At 41.2% G+C, this 19,604-nt stretch overlaps 1 protein-coding gene across 1 annotated transcript in view; it reads right to left on the reverse strand.

Annotated features, from left to right (window-relative positions):
* Positions 1-3,739: 3,739 nt before the first annotated feature.
* klhl5 (kelch-like family member 5) overlaps positions 3,740-19,604 on the reverse strand; it is a 25,123-nt gene continuing 9,258 nt past the window's right edge. The window contains exons 3-13 of the mRNA XM_080030219.1: positions 18,069-18,205; positions 17,525-17,721; positions 15,852-16,064; positions 12,347-12,533; positions 11,254-11,478; positions 10,696-10,771; positions 10,375-10,461; positions 8,965-9,039; positions 8,589-8,726; positions 7,825-7,996; positions 3,740-6,196 (exon numbers count right to left, since the gene is read on the reverse strand). Coding sequence (XP_079886345.1) covers positions 6,140-6,196; positions 7,825-7,996; positions 8,589-8,726; positions 8,965-9,039; positions 10,375-10,461; positions 10,696-10,771; positions 11,254-11,478; positions 12,347-12,533; positions 15,852-16,064; positions 17,525-17,721; positions 18,069-18,205 — 1,564 coding nt within the window. The 3' untranslated portion in view covers positions 3,740-6,139. The remainder of the gene's footprint in view (positions 6,197-7,824; positions 7,997-8,588; positions 8,727-8,964; positions 9,040-10,374; positions 10,462-10,695; positions 10,772-11,253; positions 11,479-12,346; positions 12,534-15,851; positions 16,065-17,524; positions 17,722-18,068; positions 18,206-19,604) is intronic.

The following is a 19,604-nucleotide window of genomic DNA, read 5'->3' on the forward strand; positions in this document are numbered from 1 at the left end:
CCTGGCCCCTGTTGCTTTTTTCTAGGTTTTCACTGATCTCATAGGCCTACCTTATTTTGTGTCTTATTTTTACTCTTAGTCTGTTTAACTTGTTTGTTTTTCTCTTGTACACTGTTGAATGAGTTTGTCAAGTTTGTTTAGGAAACATTTACCACGTGGAACAATAGACTTTATGTGCCCGCCCATTAGTTCAGTTAAGTGACTTAACTGAACTAATGGGCGGGCACATATTATTTTTCCATTTTGTGATGTTCTTTTTAACATTGTCTGCAACTGTGTAATGGAATGATAAACTCTTTGAATAGGCCCTTTTCAAAGAAAACCTGTATTGGCTACATGTCACAGAGAAAAATTATAAAATGAACAATGGCTGAATTCCATTTAGCTGCTTCAGTTTCAGGGACCAGTGTTGTGCATGCTCACTCACACTGTCATAATGGAGCCATCTTGTTATTAGTTACTGTGCTTTTCCTAGTAGGCTATGACAAGTCAAAATTTCTGCTGAAAAAAACTTAAACTTCAAAGAGACAGATTAAACTGTGAACAGTGAAGCGTAAACTACACAAGCTAGAGCACAAGAAAAGCAATTGAAGAAGCTCATATAAAGTCGGCCTCAGGGAGTCATATGCTACTGTTTACACACAGTCATTTAGTGTGCAACCAGCTGTGTCTGCTGAGGAGATATATTGCATTATGCACACGCTGGGGCACTGATGTGAGCGCTACATCTGTCTCAGAGCCCCTGACAGGATTCTGTACGATGAACAACTGCAATAAACCGAGAGACCGTTAATAGCAATACAGACATTTATTAGGGGTTTTATGGAGCCCGACCCAGGAAATAATGGAACTTATATTTTCTTTTGTCAAAGCATGTGCAGCCTATGTGATCTCACTGGATATATGATCCCCTCTGGTGCATTGGCCAAAATGTCGCTTAACATCCGGCACCTCTACAAAACCGAGACCATAAAAAATAGGCCTAGTAAATCTGTAGACCTTCCCGTGGTGGCCAGTTTGGAGTACTCAGCTTGTGGTAGGCCTATACAAGTTCCATTACTTACAATAGTATTTTTTTTATTGGTGTAAGTGTAGATAAAAACAATTGACAATCAACCAAGCTGACCTTTCTGATGTGAGTGAGCAGGACCGGCAGTAGCAGCGCAGTCACCAAATGTCACCTGTTTGAGTTATAGTTTGCTGGCCGGAGACTGAAAAGAAGCTACATTGTTTTCTTTGAAGGTTGCAACAGACAGTTCATACCAAACACACTGACTGCATAGAACACATTCTAAAGAACCTGCTATACACATTGTTCTTGTTTGTGAAATGAGGTGTGATGCAAGTCAAACACAACCAGTCTGGTTTTAAATCCAGAATAAAATCTTGGTTAGACGATGATTCTTTCCATATTCCTTCAACTTTCATTCGGGCCCAACATTGGAAACAACACTGGTTCCAGACAAATCCTGTGAACTACATCAAGCAAATGTTGACTTCATATGTGTTGCTAAAAGATTCACAATGTAATAACATTAAATATTTTCACTTTGCACAGGCAACATAACAGTTTAAAAAATAATTCAAAAGATACCAGAAACATAGTATGTTTTTATTACTGAGGTTTCTGAGAATATATTTTACTGGATGCTAAGAAAGCTATACCAATGTATTTATTTTCCACAGTTGCTAGAGAGTTATAAATCTCATAAATGACATGAGCTGATATCATGTTAAGGATAATGGAATACTGTCCTTTAAATTTCCTTTAAAAAAATATTGCATTTGTGTATTAATCTACTAATCAACTGGAACTAATATTTTTGTTGTGTAACATGTGGCAAGTGGCAGTGCATTGAACATGCTCCATGGTACACTTGAAAAGAAAACAGGATGTGGCAGCATTACAGCACTTTTGGGATCCTTTAACAGGGTTTTTCTGCCACAAGTCCAGTAGATGGCAATGTCGCACAACTTTAAAGGGACTTCATCTCTCCACAAATCTGATCTGTCATATTATTTTTTTCTTCCTGTGATCAAGTAATGAGACTCTTTGAAACACCATTTTTACATTCCCCAACTTAAAACCGAACAAGCTCACACTGGGCCGTCCCTCCGTTCAATATACCAACGTCAGCTGCTCCTTCTCCTGGGTTATTTCATTATCAATGAGAGGCAGAGGAAAACGCTCTGGGTGACTCAGCACATTCCATATTTATAGAAGGATGATAGCGTATTTCTGCCTTACAGAAGTGGGAACTTACTGGAAATGAAAAGCCAGCTTTGTGACACAAATATCCTTCGCTTTGCTCAAGTGGGCCCAAGCAGAATACACCATGCTGACTCAGTTCTCATTAGGATGCACTGGAGGCAGCTGCACAACTTCAAAGCAAACTTTTTTAAAATTAGTACAGAGATAAAAACGAAAACATAATAAAAAATGGAAGTTGGGAAATCGACACACCCCAAGTGCAAGTGAGTAGATTGGCTCAATGCTTTTCAAATGTCTATGTGATGTACTGCAATCAAATTCAATGGCCTAAGTTAAACTGTGTTGAGGTCAAAGGTCAAAACAAAGCCCATACTGCAGAGTAAATCGTAGTCAATCCAGTAAAGAGCGAAATCCTAACACAATCATGCAAAATAAAGCTTTCCTGATTGTCTTGGCCAGAGTGAGAAAATGTTCAGATCTTTAAATTTCATAAGAGCTATATAGTTGCGAAAACCATTTTATCACACAATCCTTCCTCAGGAGATGGCGTTTGTCCTGATCAAATTTCCACTCTGAAATCTCAATCTTCAAAACAGCAGCCTAATGTTCCACGGTGAGACTGTTTTGTCATCTACTGATTCCAAGGTATATAATTAAATTTAAATCTCCATATTGACTATGTACTTATAGTGTTAAAGAAAGTGAGATTTGGGAACATAAACGACTGAAAATAATCAACATCAACATTGGTGGATGCGGGGAAGTTGTGGTGGGTGTGTAGACCCATTGGTAAACATGTGCAGCTAGATGCCTGAACTGATTGCCAGTTACATTTGGATGTCGCATCATGCAGTGTCTGGGTAATCCAACGCTTTCTGTCTCCTTCCTATCCCTGTCAGGCCTAATGGACTCAGGTGCTGTTAAGGCAGCAGCAAGGCAAGGTCACTGCCACCATTTCTCAGCGACCACTGAGAGCCGTTTGTCAGAGGTTGGTATGATTTAATGCTGCCCCTGCAATAAATAACAGAGTGAATTAGTTGGCTACTGGCTGCTGTCCCAGAGGTTAAAGTATCTGTAAATTGTGTGCATTCATCCCCCTCAAACACTTCTGCGAAATGCTTCAACTGGGCTGTAGTAATTTCTCTGGTTTCGGGCCACAGCTTTAAGTTTGAGCAGCAGCCTTGCTTGGGAGTAAACAAAGATTTAGATTAACCAGCAGGCCCATGAAAAATGTATTCAGAGAGCCATACTTCATACAATAAAAAAAAATCACTGCTGGTTTCTGCTTTAAATCACAGAAACCTTTGAACGGCAAAGGCCATCGCTACAGTTGCTCTGATGGGGATAAAGAGAGCGATATTTAAAACAAACACATTTACACCATAATGGCATTCCAACTGATAAACAGACAAATAAAAATGGCCTGTAAAACCATCAGTCCCATAAACGTGATTTAGCTGCTATTGTTAAACTGTTGTGCGTTAAGTGTTTTACACAGGGGGAAAAAAAACAAAAAACAAAGGAACAAATGTTAAATCACATCTTGACCTTTAATGTATAAAAGACAAACAACAGCATATTTCAGCAGCATACATATTGTACATACATAATTTATATTGTAAAAGAGGAGATGATATATCCTGGTACAAAAAGAGGACATGAGCAGCTGTACCATTTACACCTCTTCAAACCTTTCATCTTAATTCATGGTACAAAAAGAAACACACAATAACACATGGCATATTTAGTGGGTACTGTATTATATACAGCATAATTGCAATAGGACTACGTACAGGTTTTTATATTTATTTATGTACAAAATATACATTTAATATATAGATTGATTTGGAATGTCTGCCTTTTGTTTTTATCATCTGACTGAAATCAAACTCTCTGACTACATCTACACAGTGGAGGCAGGTGTCACACTTCTCCGGCTCTGAAAAATATATAGAATTACTCTCTAAATAAACGTGTGCAGGTTTGAAATGGGAAGCTACACAGAAATAATCATTAGGCCTGAATTAACATCAGCTTAGCTACGGGTGAATCCTAACCTGCCCGTCTCTGCTTTTGAGATGTCCTGTCGCTAAATATGGGAAGCTTTTCAATCTTAACTTGCTCCTGGGGGCAGTTGGCTTCCAGCTGTGCGGTGAAGAGTGTGTGTTTGTGTGTTTATGAAGTGCATCCTGGGGGCTACATTAGCTCTAGATCTGTCAGTTCAGACACATTGCCTGCTTCACTTCTCACTGTCAGGAGTCTGTACACATAGGCACACGCTCACAAATACAAAGACACACGCGCACACATAAAAACACACACACACACACACACACACACACACACACACAGTGGAAATACACATGTAACTACACTGCATGAAATTATTGTGTCATATGTCATTAATGAACCTGTATTCTTGAGGTTTCTGGACATGTACGTTAAGTGTACTCAGACAAGCCCTCGAACATGAACACATGAGTTTGTTTCACGGGATTCATTCCTCCCCTATACTATGTCTGCAGCGCCATCACATGTAATAGCGCTTTGAACTCAACATCAAACACAACATGGCATCGGCTGAATCAACGTTATAAGATTCATGGTCTCATTATATGGCCTGTGTTGTTCCTGTTCTAATCTAATTTGGCTTTAAAACGTTGTGGCGCGTGTATTTGTGTGAGATTGTGTGTTTGTGCATGACTGCTTGTGTGTGGTGATGAAAGGGGGAATGGGGAAGAAGAGAAAGCAGCAGGGCACTGAAGATGTGGAAAGGGAAAAGGGGGGGGTAGATTCTCATTTGAGATAAAAATATACTCCTTGCAACACCCAAACACGTGTACACACACACACACACACACACACACAAAGGAAAAGATCTACAGCTGAAAAAAGAAGGTAGGACAAAAAAGCTCAACTGACCCTGTATTTTACCATGGCTGTTAATATAATATCTGACCATGTGCTTTGTGGGAAATTGAAAGTAAAATTGATCAACATGATTACTCTTATTATTACTCGGGCAGTTAACTCAACAACGGTCCCTCCAGTGTGAACAATGGCAAAGAAAAAAAAGAAAAGGAGTAGAAAGAAGTTGGATAATTTACCGAAGTAATGTAGCTTGTTCAAAAGCTACAATAACTTGCACACATCACAGTATACTGTACGCTTCAGACACAAGCTGATGACACAACATGGAAGATACACACAGAATTATTAGATAAAGCGTGTTTAAAAAATTAAAAAAAATAATAAAGAGCTTCACAGTTTCTTACAGTACGGCTGTTGATAAGGTTGTGCTGATTATGTCAAAAGTCTTCTCTCATCTGTCAGCGGGCAATACAAGGGAAAGAAAGAGGAAGAGAGCGCCTGCCAGCTGCAGCAAAAAATAACAGGCAAAATATTAAAATAGCATCAATACACACGATCGGGTATTTTGCATAAAAATGATGAGGCATCTCGACAGTCTCCCCCCCATCTCCCTCACCTTTCTGTCAGCAGAAATAGAATCTGAAAGCAGCCATGAAGGTTTATGTGTGTGTGTGTGTGTGTGTGTGTCCCATCTTGTCTACAGGAATAAAATAATAAGGCAAGAAAAGAAGAAAAAATAGAAGCTGCAAGACAGCTGTTCTATTTTGCTCGGATAAACTCATCGGTGGCGTGGGTGGCAGAGGTGATCAGGATGTTTAACTATGAAACCTTGACACATGCCGTCACCTTAACTGAACCCTAAACGTTTAAGTGAATGACAGGCAGTCGTTGGGGAGAGCAAATTTTCCCTTTTGCCAAAGAGTGTTCAGTAATCTGAAGTCTCTCGCTTATCGTTGTTAGTCTCATGCGGGCAGGCAGATGGGTTTCCTTGTTGTAACTTCAATGACCCACGTCAGCTGTGACAAGTCAATTTGGTTGTTGTCGTTTGTGTTTTTTTCACAGTCTGACGGCCACCACACATGCTCCGGCCCTGCCTACACACAGAGGCGCTACCTGCAGGGAGAGAAAAACAAAACAAAACAGAAAGCACATGAATCACAGTCACAACCAGATACTAAGAGTGTGCAGGAATGGCTTGTGAAGAACTATAAATCAATGAAGATCACGTCATTTTCATGTTTGTGGGTTGAGTTTAAAAGGTCACACATGCTCCTCATATACGGATGATATTCCTTAAAGCGCCTGTAATAAATGTCTTGGTTAATGACGATGTCTCAAATTACATCGTGTCATGTTTACAAGGCGGCTTGTAGTGATGAACGTCGGTTGTCAAACTGCTGTGAATAGGTTATTATGTGAAAGCAGGATGCTGCAACTTTGTTATTTGGCGTCTTCGCTCTAAGGAAAACACTGGGCCTCTACGGATTCTCTTTTTTGCATAGGACATTTCCTTTCCTATCGAGATGACCCGGAAGTACTCGGCGGATAGGTGGTTCGAATTCTCAAAATGCTTAGGAAAGGTGCCTCGATTCATCCTTTAACCTTCCTTTAGCATAAGTTACTCCAGACCAACCTATGCGAAAGGAAAGGAGATAGTGGTATTCCATAATACTTTACGGCGGCAATATTTAAAGCAACAAGCCACCAACGGAGTTTACCGACTCTACACGAATACGAACGAGAGGTAAAACAGAAGAGAAGAGAAGAGAGGAGAAGAGAAGAGAGGAAGATTTAACTCGGCTAAAACAAAATTTGAAACAGTGCTGTCTTTTCCTATGTTCGATAGGAAGCACCCTTTCATCTCTCCTTGACCGCGATGATGTTTTGGGTTAAGGTATTGGATAGGAGGCTTATAGGTTAGGAGATTGGACTATTCGGAGAGGCCCACTGACTTTAAAAAAAGACTGATCAGTCCATCAGTCACCTAATTTTAGACATGAGCATTACCACCCATGTTATCTGACTTGGAATATAACAGTTTGCCAGATTTGTGTGAAAGCAAGCAGAGGAAGTGATGCAACTAGGAAAAGACAGACAACCCGTCAACTGGTTTTTCTGTTTACAGTTTCTTACAATGCACAATGAACACATTTAACATGTCCCCCTCACATCTCAGCTAATCCTTGTCCCTTATCAGTTTGAGTGTTCTGTATATATTCTGTTCCTGCTCACCTACAGCCCTCTTCCCCTCAGCAGGGTGCATGTCCCCAGAATAGAAGATTTTTTTAGTGTAATTGGTTGGAAATCCTCCGGGGCTATACGCAAAAAGATGAGGCATAAACTGAAGAGAGACAGACTAATGTTGAATGAGATCATTCAAGTTTGACACAGCCTCCTCTTTCCTCTACTGCTGCAGCCGCAAGGGCAATATTAGCATGAGAAAAACACACATTTACATAAAAGGGAAAACATGCCAAGATGGAGGAGCTGGAAGAAGGTCAAACTGACACAGCATGTTTATATAAAACAGCTTTATTGGTGTACATCGTGAGTTATGTTTTGTTCTTACTCAAGACTGCCTGTGTACGCGCAAGTGTATGTGCAAGTGCTTACAAATGAATCTGCTACATAATTGTGCACTATGAGAGAATGGAGATTATTAAATTGAACAATCCGCATGTGTGTGTGTGTGTGTGTGTGTGTGTGTGTGTGTGTGTGTGTGTGTGTGTGTGTGTGTGTACCTGTGTCCACTCGTTTGTCTGAGGGTCGTAAGATTCTACTGTATTGAGATACACCTGCCCATCATAACCGCCCACAGCATAGAGACGGTCGCCAAGGAGACAAACACCAACAGCATCTCTGCTGATGCTCATGGGGGCAACTGCCGTCCACATATCTGTCTGAGGGTCATACCTGGGCACAGACCAAACACACACACACAGCGACACACACAACACAAGGTATGAAAATGAACGTTTATTCTATTCCAGATCATTGTCATTGTAGTTCATCATTTTGGGAAATACGGTTACATTTTAAAGAATAAGAGGAGAATACTAATATGTTTCTCATGTCTGTGCTTTCAGTGTAGAGCTGGAGCCAAGAGGAGATTAGCTTTGTTCAGCATAAATACAAGAAACGGGAAACAGCTAGCCTGGCTCTCCAAAAACACACTCTACGGTTCTTAAATAATGCTGTATCTCATTCGTTTAATCCACACACAAACAGAAATGTAAAAAACAAAAAAAAATATGTCTTAGTTAAAAGTGTTCTTGTTACGGTAAACGTCAACACTGTTTTTAGGTAGGGTAACATCGTGCCTGTATAGAGGAAAAATATTTAAGCTTGTTTTTTTATTGTTTGTATGTTTTATTCTTGTGAAACACTTGGTGGATTGTGTGCCAAGTGCCAACTTTCAGCAGGAATGTCTAATTTTCCTAACAAAAAAATAATGAATCAGTACAATTCAAAGGAAAATGCTATCTGTTTAGGAGTTTTGACTCACCTCTCCACACAGTCACTTAGCCGAGATGCAAGGGATGAAGCCGGAGCATCATGACCTCCGATGGCATACAGGAAGCCATGCCATGTGGCCACACCCACACCTCCACGCCTTTTAGCCATAGGAGCACAACCATTCCACCTGCACCACAGAGATTGCAACTATAAGAAAGATAGCCCTTCCCGTAAAGACCATAATGAATGTACTTGATAAAGAGAAGATGAATGTGGTCTATTCTAATGTCCTCAGACGACTAGCTGTCTCCTTTGATCTGTTGGTAAATAACAGATGCGCTACACAGTTGGAAGAACAGCAGACAGGAATTAAAGCAGGACACGGCAATTCATTTTGATCAATTGAAGTCCCTCGTTTCTCTGACCTGTTGGTGTGGGGGTCGAAACACTCCACAGAGCGCAGGCAGGAAGACCCGTCTCGACCTCCTACCGCATACAACCTGAGGGAGACAGAAAATGGTGTTATCCCTCTGGAATCTGGTTTGCCCTTTTCAATTTAGTGACACAGAAACAGGGCAGTATTTGAGAAAAATGTGAGGTGAGCAAAATCAATCAGCCGAGATCCTTGGGGGCATCACAATCCCAAGCAGTCACTCAGTGTGTGTGTGTGTGTGTGTGTGTGTGTGTGTGTGTGTGTGTGTGTATGTGTGTTTGTGCGTTCTTATGCGCTTGTTCATGTGGATGTGTGTGTACGCGTATCCGTGGATGTGGAGTTGTGAGGGCAAAGAAAGAAGTGCACCAGAACCAGTCAAGCAAGTAATGAGTTCCATCAGGCAAAGAGCCCAGAGAATACAAAACACATACACTTGTGCGCACACACACACACACACACACACACACACACACACACACACACACACACACACACACACACACACACACACACACACACACACACACAATCACACACACACACACACACACAATCACACACAGCTGGGCATGCTTAGCCAAATCAGTTGTTTCTGTATTAATTAGCATCTATACAGCTTTTCTTTGTACCGTTTCTCTGAGGCACTGAATAATAAAACAACTGTGTACTATTGCATCCTCATAAATTCTGGGGCAAGTCCTATACTGATGAAATCCCACTATTAATACGAGCATTTATGCATGAGTGAGTAACTGTGTCTGTGTGTGTGTGTGTATGAGAGAGAGAGCTATGTGACTATGAGTATTGCCACTTTTTCCATTACTGTTTGATATTACAGTGTGCCAGTGCAGCAAAGGACACACACTTCACACAGCAGTTACAGCAAAATAACCTTCCCCTCTATTACCTTCTTCATCCAAGCAAGCAGAGACATGACAAATTCATACATTTTCCCCCTCTGGATAAAAAGCAGCAGGACCAAAACTGATTGGTTTCAAGCCAATGGACATTATTTTCCACCGGTGTCTGTTCTCAAAATCAAGAGAACTGGACTGAATTTGGCATTTTTCACATATAGAGGGTATATATACTGTAAAGTATACACTGAGCAGGACAATTATGGGGCGGAACATTGTCTATAATATCGGAATAGTTATACAAGATAAATAACACATGGCCATTTTTCAGGTTACCTATGGTAAAAATGTCAACAATCTATTAAATAACATTCATTTGGCGAACAATTTTGTCCAGGCGACTTTCAATGAGTGCATAGGAATGTCTCAAAAAACAACCGAAAGAATGTTCTGCTAAATCGCGTGTGCTAATAATGCATCTTTAAATCTGACGTAGTGAACGCCTGTTAAGAAATAAGTGAGAGTGGATCTTTGAGTTCACTTACTTTCCATTGAGCACAGCTACTCCCACTGTGCTTCTGGGCGTAGCCATACTTGCGACAAAGCTCCACTGGCGAGCTTGGGGGTCCCACCTAGTAAAAAAGGACGTAAACAGACTTCTCATTGTTGCTTATAATAAAACAACTAGTGATGAAATATACTGCACAGCTAAGAGACTGTATTTTCACATCACCGCATTTTATCACTGCAAAATCTCTTACCAAAAAAAGCGTGTTACTGTGTTACTCGTTAAAGAGTCCACAGAAACTGCTATTATCAAGTGAAAACCAGAAAAAAAAATATCTGTTTGAAGTTTTCTTCTTTACCTTTCCACTGTGCTGAGATAGCTCCACCCATCATGTCCTCCTACTGCGTACATGGGCCCCTCTAGGACAGCCACACCTGCCATTCACAGACACGTATGCGTAATTAAATTGAGGCAAATTTACCAAAGCACGATCAGCTTGGACAAGCTCATAAAACCAACGCTTTTAGGGTAAAATTGTGAATTTTTTATTGTGTGTGAAACCACACCCTGGGCATTAGGCGTGCAGAGTTAGCAGCATATTTACACCTTCACACTCAAGGGATTTGTCTGCTAGAACATCTGTGGGTGCAGATGCTTGTTTGAATCCTCGCCTAACCTTCACAAACATGCACACATTTATAAGAACAATGAAGCACCAGCATATTACGCCTTATTAAATGCTGTCATTGTAATATTAGGCTTGCACAATGAGCTGTCCTTCTGTGCTCTTGAACAATGACACTGAAGGGCAAGTTGCAGTCTGCATTGAAGCAATACTAATCGACCACTCCAGTCCATTCTTAGCTTATACAGTACTGTACATGTATCAAATATCTATTCATACAAAGGGGCTCACCTAAGCCATGCCTGTGTGTGGACATGGGAGGCATGACACTCCATGTCTTGCTGTGCGGGTTGTAACACTCCACAGTGTTGAGGGTCTTGAGTCCATCTCGGCCGCCCACCACATAGAGACGGCTGTCGAGGACAGCTACGCCAAACTGCAGTCTCCGTCCACTCATGGTGGCTACCTGCCTCCATGTATCTCGTCGCAGACAGTACTGCTCGATGCTGGTAGCACCTTGTGAAAATAACATATAAAAATAAATACAATAAAAAAAAAGCATTTTTGGCCTACATTTATCCGCTTCCTATTCCTAAATCAATGAGTTGTATATTGACAACCCAAAGGAAGAAGACTGAGTGTATTTGTGTGAAGAGACACTTAGCTTGCAAGCACACTTCAATGAGCTCTGCTTACGATGGTCTCCGCTCTCCTTATCACAATATAAAGGTCTAATTATTATTAGATAGTTATTCTGTTTAGCGGAATTAAAAGATAATGTCCATGAATTTGGTTTTCTTTAAATACACAGAGTGCTCGGTACTCCTGATGCATAAGAGTCTAGTGCTTCAGTGATGCAACTAATCATTCATTGATTATTTGGGGCGACTGTGGCTCAGGTGATAGAGCGGGTTGGCCAATGATCCAAGGGTTGGCGGTTCGATTCCCGCCCTGCCATCTGTGTCATGGTTGTTGTGTCCTTGGGAAAGACACGTCACCCACCTTGCCTCGTGTGAATGTCAATAATTAGCCTGCTATCGGTGTGTGAATGGCAACGTGTAAATGGGAACAGATCTCCCTTGCAAAAGAGTCTCCAGTCTCAATGGGATTTACCTGTATAAATAAATAAATCAATAGCTCAGGCCATTTTCTATTATATTTAATTGCCAGTTAAATGTCAGAAAACAGTGAATGTGATTTGAAAATGCTTGAACATTTCAAACAAATCCTTTATAAAACTGGTGATTCATGTTTTGGATTCATGTTTTGTTGTCCGACAAGCTGATAAATCGAAGAAATACTAAAATGGAGAACATTATAATAATATGCAGTGTATATCCCATTCCAATATGTAGTGTCTGTTCTGCTCAAATGACTGTTCTACCTTTCGTGGCGTCCATGCCCCCTACGGCAAACATGGCCCCAACGGTAGCCTTACGCGGCCGGGTCCGGGGACTCTGGAGCAGGGGCCGGCGCTGGGGCAACAGGTGATACTTCATCCCCTCCATCAGCAGCCGCTGGCACTCCATACTGTCCCGGAGCAGAGGGTTGGACTCCAGGTCCGCCAAAAACTGCACACAATAATACTTTTTTTTTTTTTAAACGTGACAACTACTATCAACAACAAGCAGTTGAAACAAATGTAGGCCAGAGTGGGTTACAATCTTATCACTGATTGTGGAGGTCTGAGGGTCGAAAGAAGACTGTTTTCTCATTGATTGAGAGATTAGATCAGATCAGACCAACAGCCATTAGTGCTCACACATCTGACATACCGAAGGACTAATCTGTCCTCAACATCTCATCAGTTTTCTAGTCCATACCCTCTAACCTCTGTGAGCACACACACAAACACACACACACACACACACACACGCACGCACACACACACACACACACACACACACACACACACACACACACACACACACACACACACACACACACACACACACACACACACACACACACACACACACACACACACACACACACACACACACACACACGCACACACACACACACACACACACCCAGGGGTTGCAGCACTTCCTTCCCCCAGTCTGTTCCTTAAAATACATCCACAAGAAAGCAATGCCGACAGGGACTGTTTTTTCCCGCAGGCAAGAGGGCATGAATGACATGATTTACATTTAGATAGGTGTGTGTTAGTGTGTGTTGCCTATGAGTGTATGTGTGTTAATAAATGGAAAGCAGTAGAAGTTCAGGGAGAGACAGAATTTTGTAAAAGTAATTTGAAGTTTCTAGACTGCAAGTGTGTTGACTAAAGTCAGTGGAGACGTTCATAAACGCATGCTATGATTAAATCACAAGGTTTAATGGATATTTGATAAGAGAGAGAAAAAAAACAAAATTATTTTCTTGATCGTTTCTCACTCCGTGCTCTCTACCGTAATTCCCACCACCACCACAAAAAGAAAGATTCAGCCGAAATAATTCAATTTGGTCACTGAATGTAAAATCAATTTTCCTGGCCAGACGTGGAGCGCGGAAAGCAAGCGTGGTAAATGGATAAGCAGCTTACACGCCAGGGTGAACGCATGCTTCCATTGCATTCTATCACACAGGGAAAAATTAGGGTGAACCCCATTTCGGCATTTGTGTGTGCCTGTGTGTGTGTGTGTGTGTTAAAGAAGGACAGAGATAGAAAAACATGTTTGTCCTCTCCTGTGCTATTTATCCAAAACACTGTGAAGGACTGAATGTGGAGGGCGAGATAAGACTGAATCCCGCAGGCGTCCCACCTTCTCCTCTCTGTCCTCTGTTTACCTCACGGTAAGCCTTGAAAAAGCCGGGCTCCCCTCTCTGTCTCAGCTTGCACTTGAACTAAAAAAGACCACCTCTGACAAACGCACACACAGGCAGAAACCCACTTTTACCAGCTATGTACACTATATTTTCTATTTATTTACTGCCCTCTAAATTCCCTTTTCATGACCTTCACCAAATTGTCTCCATCTTGACTCCCTGCCTTTGAACCATCCCCATAAAACACACTATATATTTGCAATCGTTGCCATGTAAACACTAAAATTATGATTAATGATTATACCTTCTAAACAGCATGTAAGCATGGCTAAGATGAGCGTTTTGTTCAAGCATAATTTGCCCAAAATTCACTGGTTCCAAATGAGAAATCTTGCAGTTTTTCTTTGTCGTTTATGCTTTTCAGAAAGCGATGGGGGTACTTTATTTGTTTCAATTTTTCTGACAATTTCCTGCCATTTTTTTTTAAAATAATTAACCGTGAAAATAATCAGCAGATGAATGAATCGTTGATGAAGAAGCCACCCACACACACTTAATGCCCTGTGATCACTGGTCCGATTTACAGCCCAGAGGGGCTCCACTGAGAAAATTAGACCAAGTGTGTGTGTGTCTGGATGTTTGTGTGTGTGTGTGTGACAGTATCAATAGGGAGAAGGGATTAAAGGTATTAATTTGGTTACATTGACATCCTCTTGATGAGTAATCACACGACGGCCTAGATAGAGGGCTGACTAATTGTTTGATGGATATTGATCGGTTGCCTGTGTGAGATTTATGCGTCGTTTTATTGGCATTTCACAGATCATGAAGGGGCTGAATGTTAATTCATTTGTCAGTTAAGCGCGGTGGTGGTGGTGGTAATATACTGTCTTCCAGGTCTGTCTCGCTGTTGCTCTCTCTCTCTGCTCTAGTGCTTTTCCACTCTGCCATCCATCTTCTCCCCTGATTACATGTTACAGCTCCTTGTGATTTCAGCTGACCAGGGCAGAGCCATATATCTAAGGTGTTCATACCCCGCATGAGCACAGCGACAGGGAGATGTATAGGCGCAGGCTGAGAGGATAGAGGGAGGAGGAGGAGGGGTGGAGTGTTTTTTTATCTTCTTTATATATAGCGGAGGAAACGACTGATTGGGGAGATGAGGATGGCAGATAATTTAGCTGCAGTTACGAGAGATTTCACACTTAATTAAGGTTTAGGACGTGTGGTTTTGTATGCGTGTGTGTTTGTGCACCCTAAGCTTGAGGGCAGTAAGTAACTGAGGTTCTGTCTGGCATATAAATGTCTGAGCACCACATACCCAGTAAAGATACTACACTGAGCTAGGAAGAGGAAAAATTAGTGTGGAGACACATGTGCATGCTTACAGGCATGCACGCACGCACGCACACACGCAACAGCCCTAACATTAACCATTGACCAACAAAATTTATTTACCGATTACCGAACACGCTGTTCCCTATCAAGGGTTTAAGGCCTAGTGTCCCCGAAAATCACTGAAGTAAGAAGCACAAACAAACACACACACGCATGCACGCACGAAAAAAGAAATGGTTGTGATCCGCGATTAGTGTAATGGCTATAGCTATACTACTTTCTGTGAGACATAATTGCTGTGAGAGATATAAAAAAAGTGGACAACTACCACGTGAACATGGTAGGTAACTAATGTGCTCTTGCTAGTATTTGTAATGAATCTTTTCAAAGTTTGCTTCTCAGCAACACACCTGGTATTCATTATTACCCATTTAACTGATTTAAGAGTGTGAGAGAGAAAAGGGGACAGCAGGACCGATCCATATTAATACAGTCTCTCTGTCAATTACATTTTTTAATCTCAGTGTTTCTAATGTCGATTGCATTCAGTCATGTCGGGCTGCTGACTCAGTATTTAGTGTCACAGTTAACCCTGTCCTCCTCTTGGGTTTACATATAAATGATTCCACCAAGTTGGGTGCAGTCAGTGAGATGTAAAGATTTTCAAATAGAAGAAAAAGGAAAGAGAATATTGCATTGTACTGGGGTATTGGAAGAGAATAGGTTAAATGTAAGGCAGTTACAACAGCAGGATATATGATGGAGTTTGGAGCAGCTCTCACCTGCGGCTGCAGCAGTGGAAGTCGGATGTGAGCCAGCAGCATTGGCAGGTGACGTTGCCGTGTGTCGGGGTCATGACTGACCCATGATAGCAAAGAAGTCACCACCGTTTCCTCGTCCGGCACGTTGACGTCCTCAGAGGTGAGCAGCCTCTCCATCTCCTCTATGGGGAGCAGCAGGAACTCCTGGCCTCCCACTACCTCCAGAAAGTGTTCCTGGTTGATGAAATGGTTACAAGAACAACAGGGAAGAAGGAAAAAGGCAGATTAGTCTCAGTAGCGTATGGGTGGGGAATGAATAATGAATTGCAGATGTAAAAACAGAATGAGCAGAGCAAAGAACAAGAGGTAAGAGTTCAGTGATGGGCGGTAAAAGGGATAAAGGGCTGAGAAGGAGAAAGAAGGAAGGAAATGAAGGCTTGAGAGAGGTCAGATGACAATGGATGAAAAGCTACAAGGAAAGAAACAGGGCCTGGATGAGAAAAGGTTGACACCATTCAGAGGTAGACAGACAGACAGGGAGGTTTGCTTGTTTGGTTTGTGAAATGTCACACAATAGTAACAAATATCCATCACAACTTCCGAAAGCACAAAGTGACATCTTCAAACTTAAAAAAATTAGATATAACTTTCACAAAAGACACCATTATAAATAAGCTAGAGAAATTTAAAAAAATCTAAATATGCTACAGGGTTATTTGCTGATAATTAACTCATCGTTTAATCCACTAATCAGTTTTGGTAACAAGTGACTGCGGATGGGGTTTAAAAAGGAAAACTAGATACTCAAGCCAGCATGAAAACAATAGCTTTGGTGCTGGTCACATTATGTTAAGTAACTGTAATAGTGACATTGTTGTTATATTGTGACTGAATACTTTGCCATAGCTCCTATGCACATTTTCTTATTTCTTATTTCTCTTTTCTTTTTTCTTTATCTATTTTTCTATTTTGAGAGAAGTGCTTTTCGTGGGAATAAAAAAAATAAGAATTATGTCAATGTGATGTAATTCACATTACATCACAAAAAACAATTCAAGAGGCTTCTCTCGAACAGTCTTTTGTACAGCTGCTTCACATTGGCTGCAATAATCCTGTGAGCTGTTGCATGTGTCTGTGTGTGTGTTTGAGTGCGTTTGTGTGTAAGTACTTTACAGACACCAGTCACACCCAGATAAGGCCACCTCTATGACATAATTACCCCCAGATTAAAGTTGAACAATAATCCACTTAGAGGGAAACAGAGGGAGGAAAGGGAAGAAAGAGAGGAATATTGAGACTGACAGAGACAGACTCGGAGAGAGAGAAAGGAAGGATAATAAAAAGCGCAGAAATAAGAAAACAAGAAAAGAAAAAGACTAATGAAGTGGATGGAGGAGCTAATTTACAGTCACCATAGCAACAATGTGCTGGAATCAAGCATTGTGGCGAGGATGTCGTGTGGTGCATTCTGAATAAGAAGAAGCCTATTTGTTACCAAGAAAATGCTTGGAAAACTGTATAGGAGGGGATAAAAATGGTGAGAGAAGCCTGGCTACTATTCTTACACTCATTTCTAAAACCTAAATATCAGTCTTGATTTCACCTGAATCTACATCCTACATGTTCAGATCCATATTTCTTATTTTGCCCAATGCGCTCTGTGTTTCATTCATTGTGTTTTCGTAGATGCCCACCATGGTGTAAGAGTGAGCGGCCCTGTGCAGGTCGTAGCAGCCCTGAGCATCTGCGTAGGAGCGGATGCCCAGACAGTTAGACGGGTGGAGCTGCTTCATGAGGAAGGAACAGCAGGCCTGGACCACAGAGGACAACTGGAGCAGGCAGGAGGCTGACAGCAGAGACTCAATGGTGTCCTCCCTCAACTCAAGACGACCTGGATTCATCAAGACGGGAGAGAACGGGTTGGAGAAGATAGAAGACAGAAAGACAAGGGAGACATAGTTTTAAGCGTGTAAGATTTATTATCGAATTTGAGATCACAACTGCACACGTCCTTTGTTTTTGTTATTAAAATAGAAGGTTAGCATGGAATAAATGATGGTGGCCTTAAACTTGACCTGACTAGAAGTTATAAACAGTCAATTTAAATCTATTTACTGATATAATAGGCTAATTAAAAATAACATTATGAGCGGTACATACCTACCAGGTGGGAGCATGACAGCGTGTGTACTGATCTTTCTTCTAGTAAAAAGGCTATCAATGTGTCTTTGTACCTACCTGTGTATGCATACTGCACCAGGACCCACAATGCATCAGGGTCAACTCCTTCCATCTTCACCTCGTCCTGCTTGGCCTCCCTCACGTCACTGGTGAACATGGCCGCAAAGTAGTCCGACACGGAGGAAAGAACTAGTCTGTGAGGAGAAAGAGAGAGAGAGAGAGAGAGAGAGAGAGAGAGAGAGAGAGAGAGAGAGAGAGAGAGAGAGAGAGAGAGAGAATCAGAATCAGAATCCTTTATTGTCATTGTACAGTGTACAACATTGTAGCAGCATCCCAGTATACACACAAACACAAAATATAAAAATAGTAAGAAAATAGTGCAGGGCACTAGTGAGATTTTAGCAGCATCCAAGTATACACTCAAACACAAAATATAAAAAAATATAAAAATAGTGCAAGGCACTAGTGCATAGAGTCTGGAGTGAGTCGGAAGAGAGGGTTGACGGCTGAATACTTTCGACCTTGCTGACAGGGCAGGAGACCGACGGCGGAGGAACATATCGTATATCACAGTGTACATAGCCATCACAGTGACATTAAAAGCATCACTATGCTCAAATTAAACCGCCAGTCAGATGATCCATCAGTGTCATGGAAGCCCCTTTCCCCTACACTTCTCCCAACGCCCCGAATCAAGGGGGATGTCAATGTCCAACTTATTCCTTCAAAAACAGACAACCCAACATTTACACCTACCTCATGCAGCAATTGGCCGCTAGTACAGGAATTGAGAAAATAAGAGAGGCTTGAACATCTCTTTAAAGCTTTTTTTTAAACAATTTTTCTCATCTTTTGTCTTATTAAAATACACACTGAACAATATTTGTTGGTAAAAAAAATATTGATTGACATTGATTTAGTATTTCACACCCCAAACCCTGAGGGAGGCCAGGGGCGGGGGGCTATAGTGTCAAGCAGTGAGATGGCGGTAGACAGAAGAAAAAAAAAAGGTAAGTCAGGAGGGTGTTGTGAACAGGGAAGTATGGCAGAACTGTTGAAAGAAGTAAAAACGAACAAGTGTAAAAAAGAGACCAGAACATAAACATTAGGCCTTTACACCTTCCTACTTAAGGGATATGTTTTATACCAGATAAAATTGTTTTATTTGATGCTATTCTACATCATTTTCTGCTCATTGCTCGATATTTCAAGGAACAGATCAAAGCCTATTTTGGACATGTTTACATTCATCTGATGACAATTTTATATGTCACCCTCCTGTCTGAATAAACACTATGATTATGATCGTCTGATCTTTAGAGATATTCACATCTTGTAACGTTACTGCCATCTCTCTCTCCAACATGTGTGCTTCTTAAATCATCTGATTTCTCCTAGGGAAATGTATTCCCTCATAGTGTGGTGATTTTCATAGATACCTTTCTTTCTGAAGAGATGTTGTTATAAGAAGAAAACAATGCAAACAATAGCCAGACAAGGCCCTGAGGCATCTCCAGATGCTTGTTCATCGTTAGCATATTGAGGATAAGAAGCCTGATGTCCTTAGACATTTGAATGCTTGATAAACTGCAG

Source organism: Ammodytes marinus, assembly GCF_949987685.1.
Source record: "Ammodytes marinus genome assembly, chromosome: 6".
Classification (NCBI taxonomy): domain Eukaryota; kingdom Metazoa; phylum Chordata; class Actinopteri; order Uranoscopiformes; family Ammodytidae; genus Ammodytes; species Ammodytes marinus.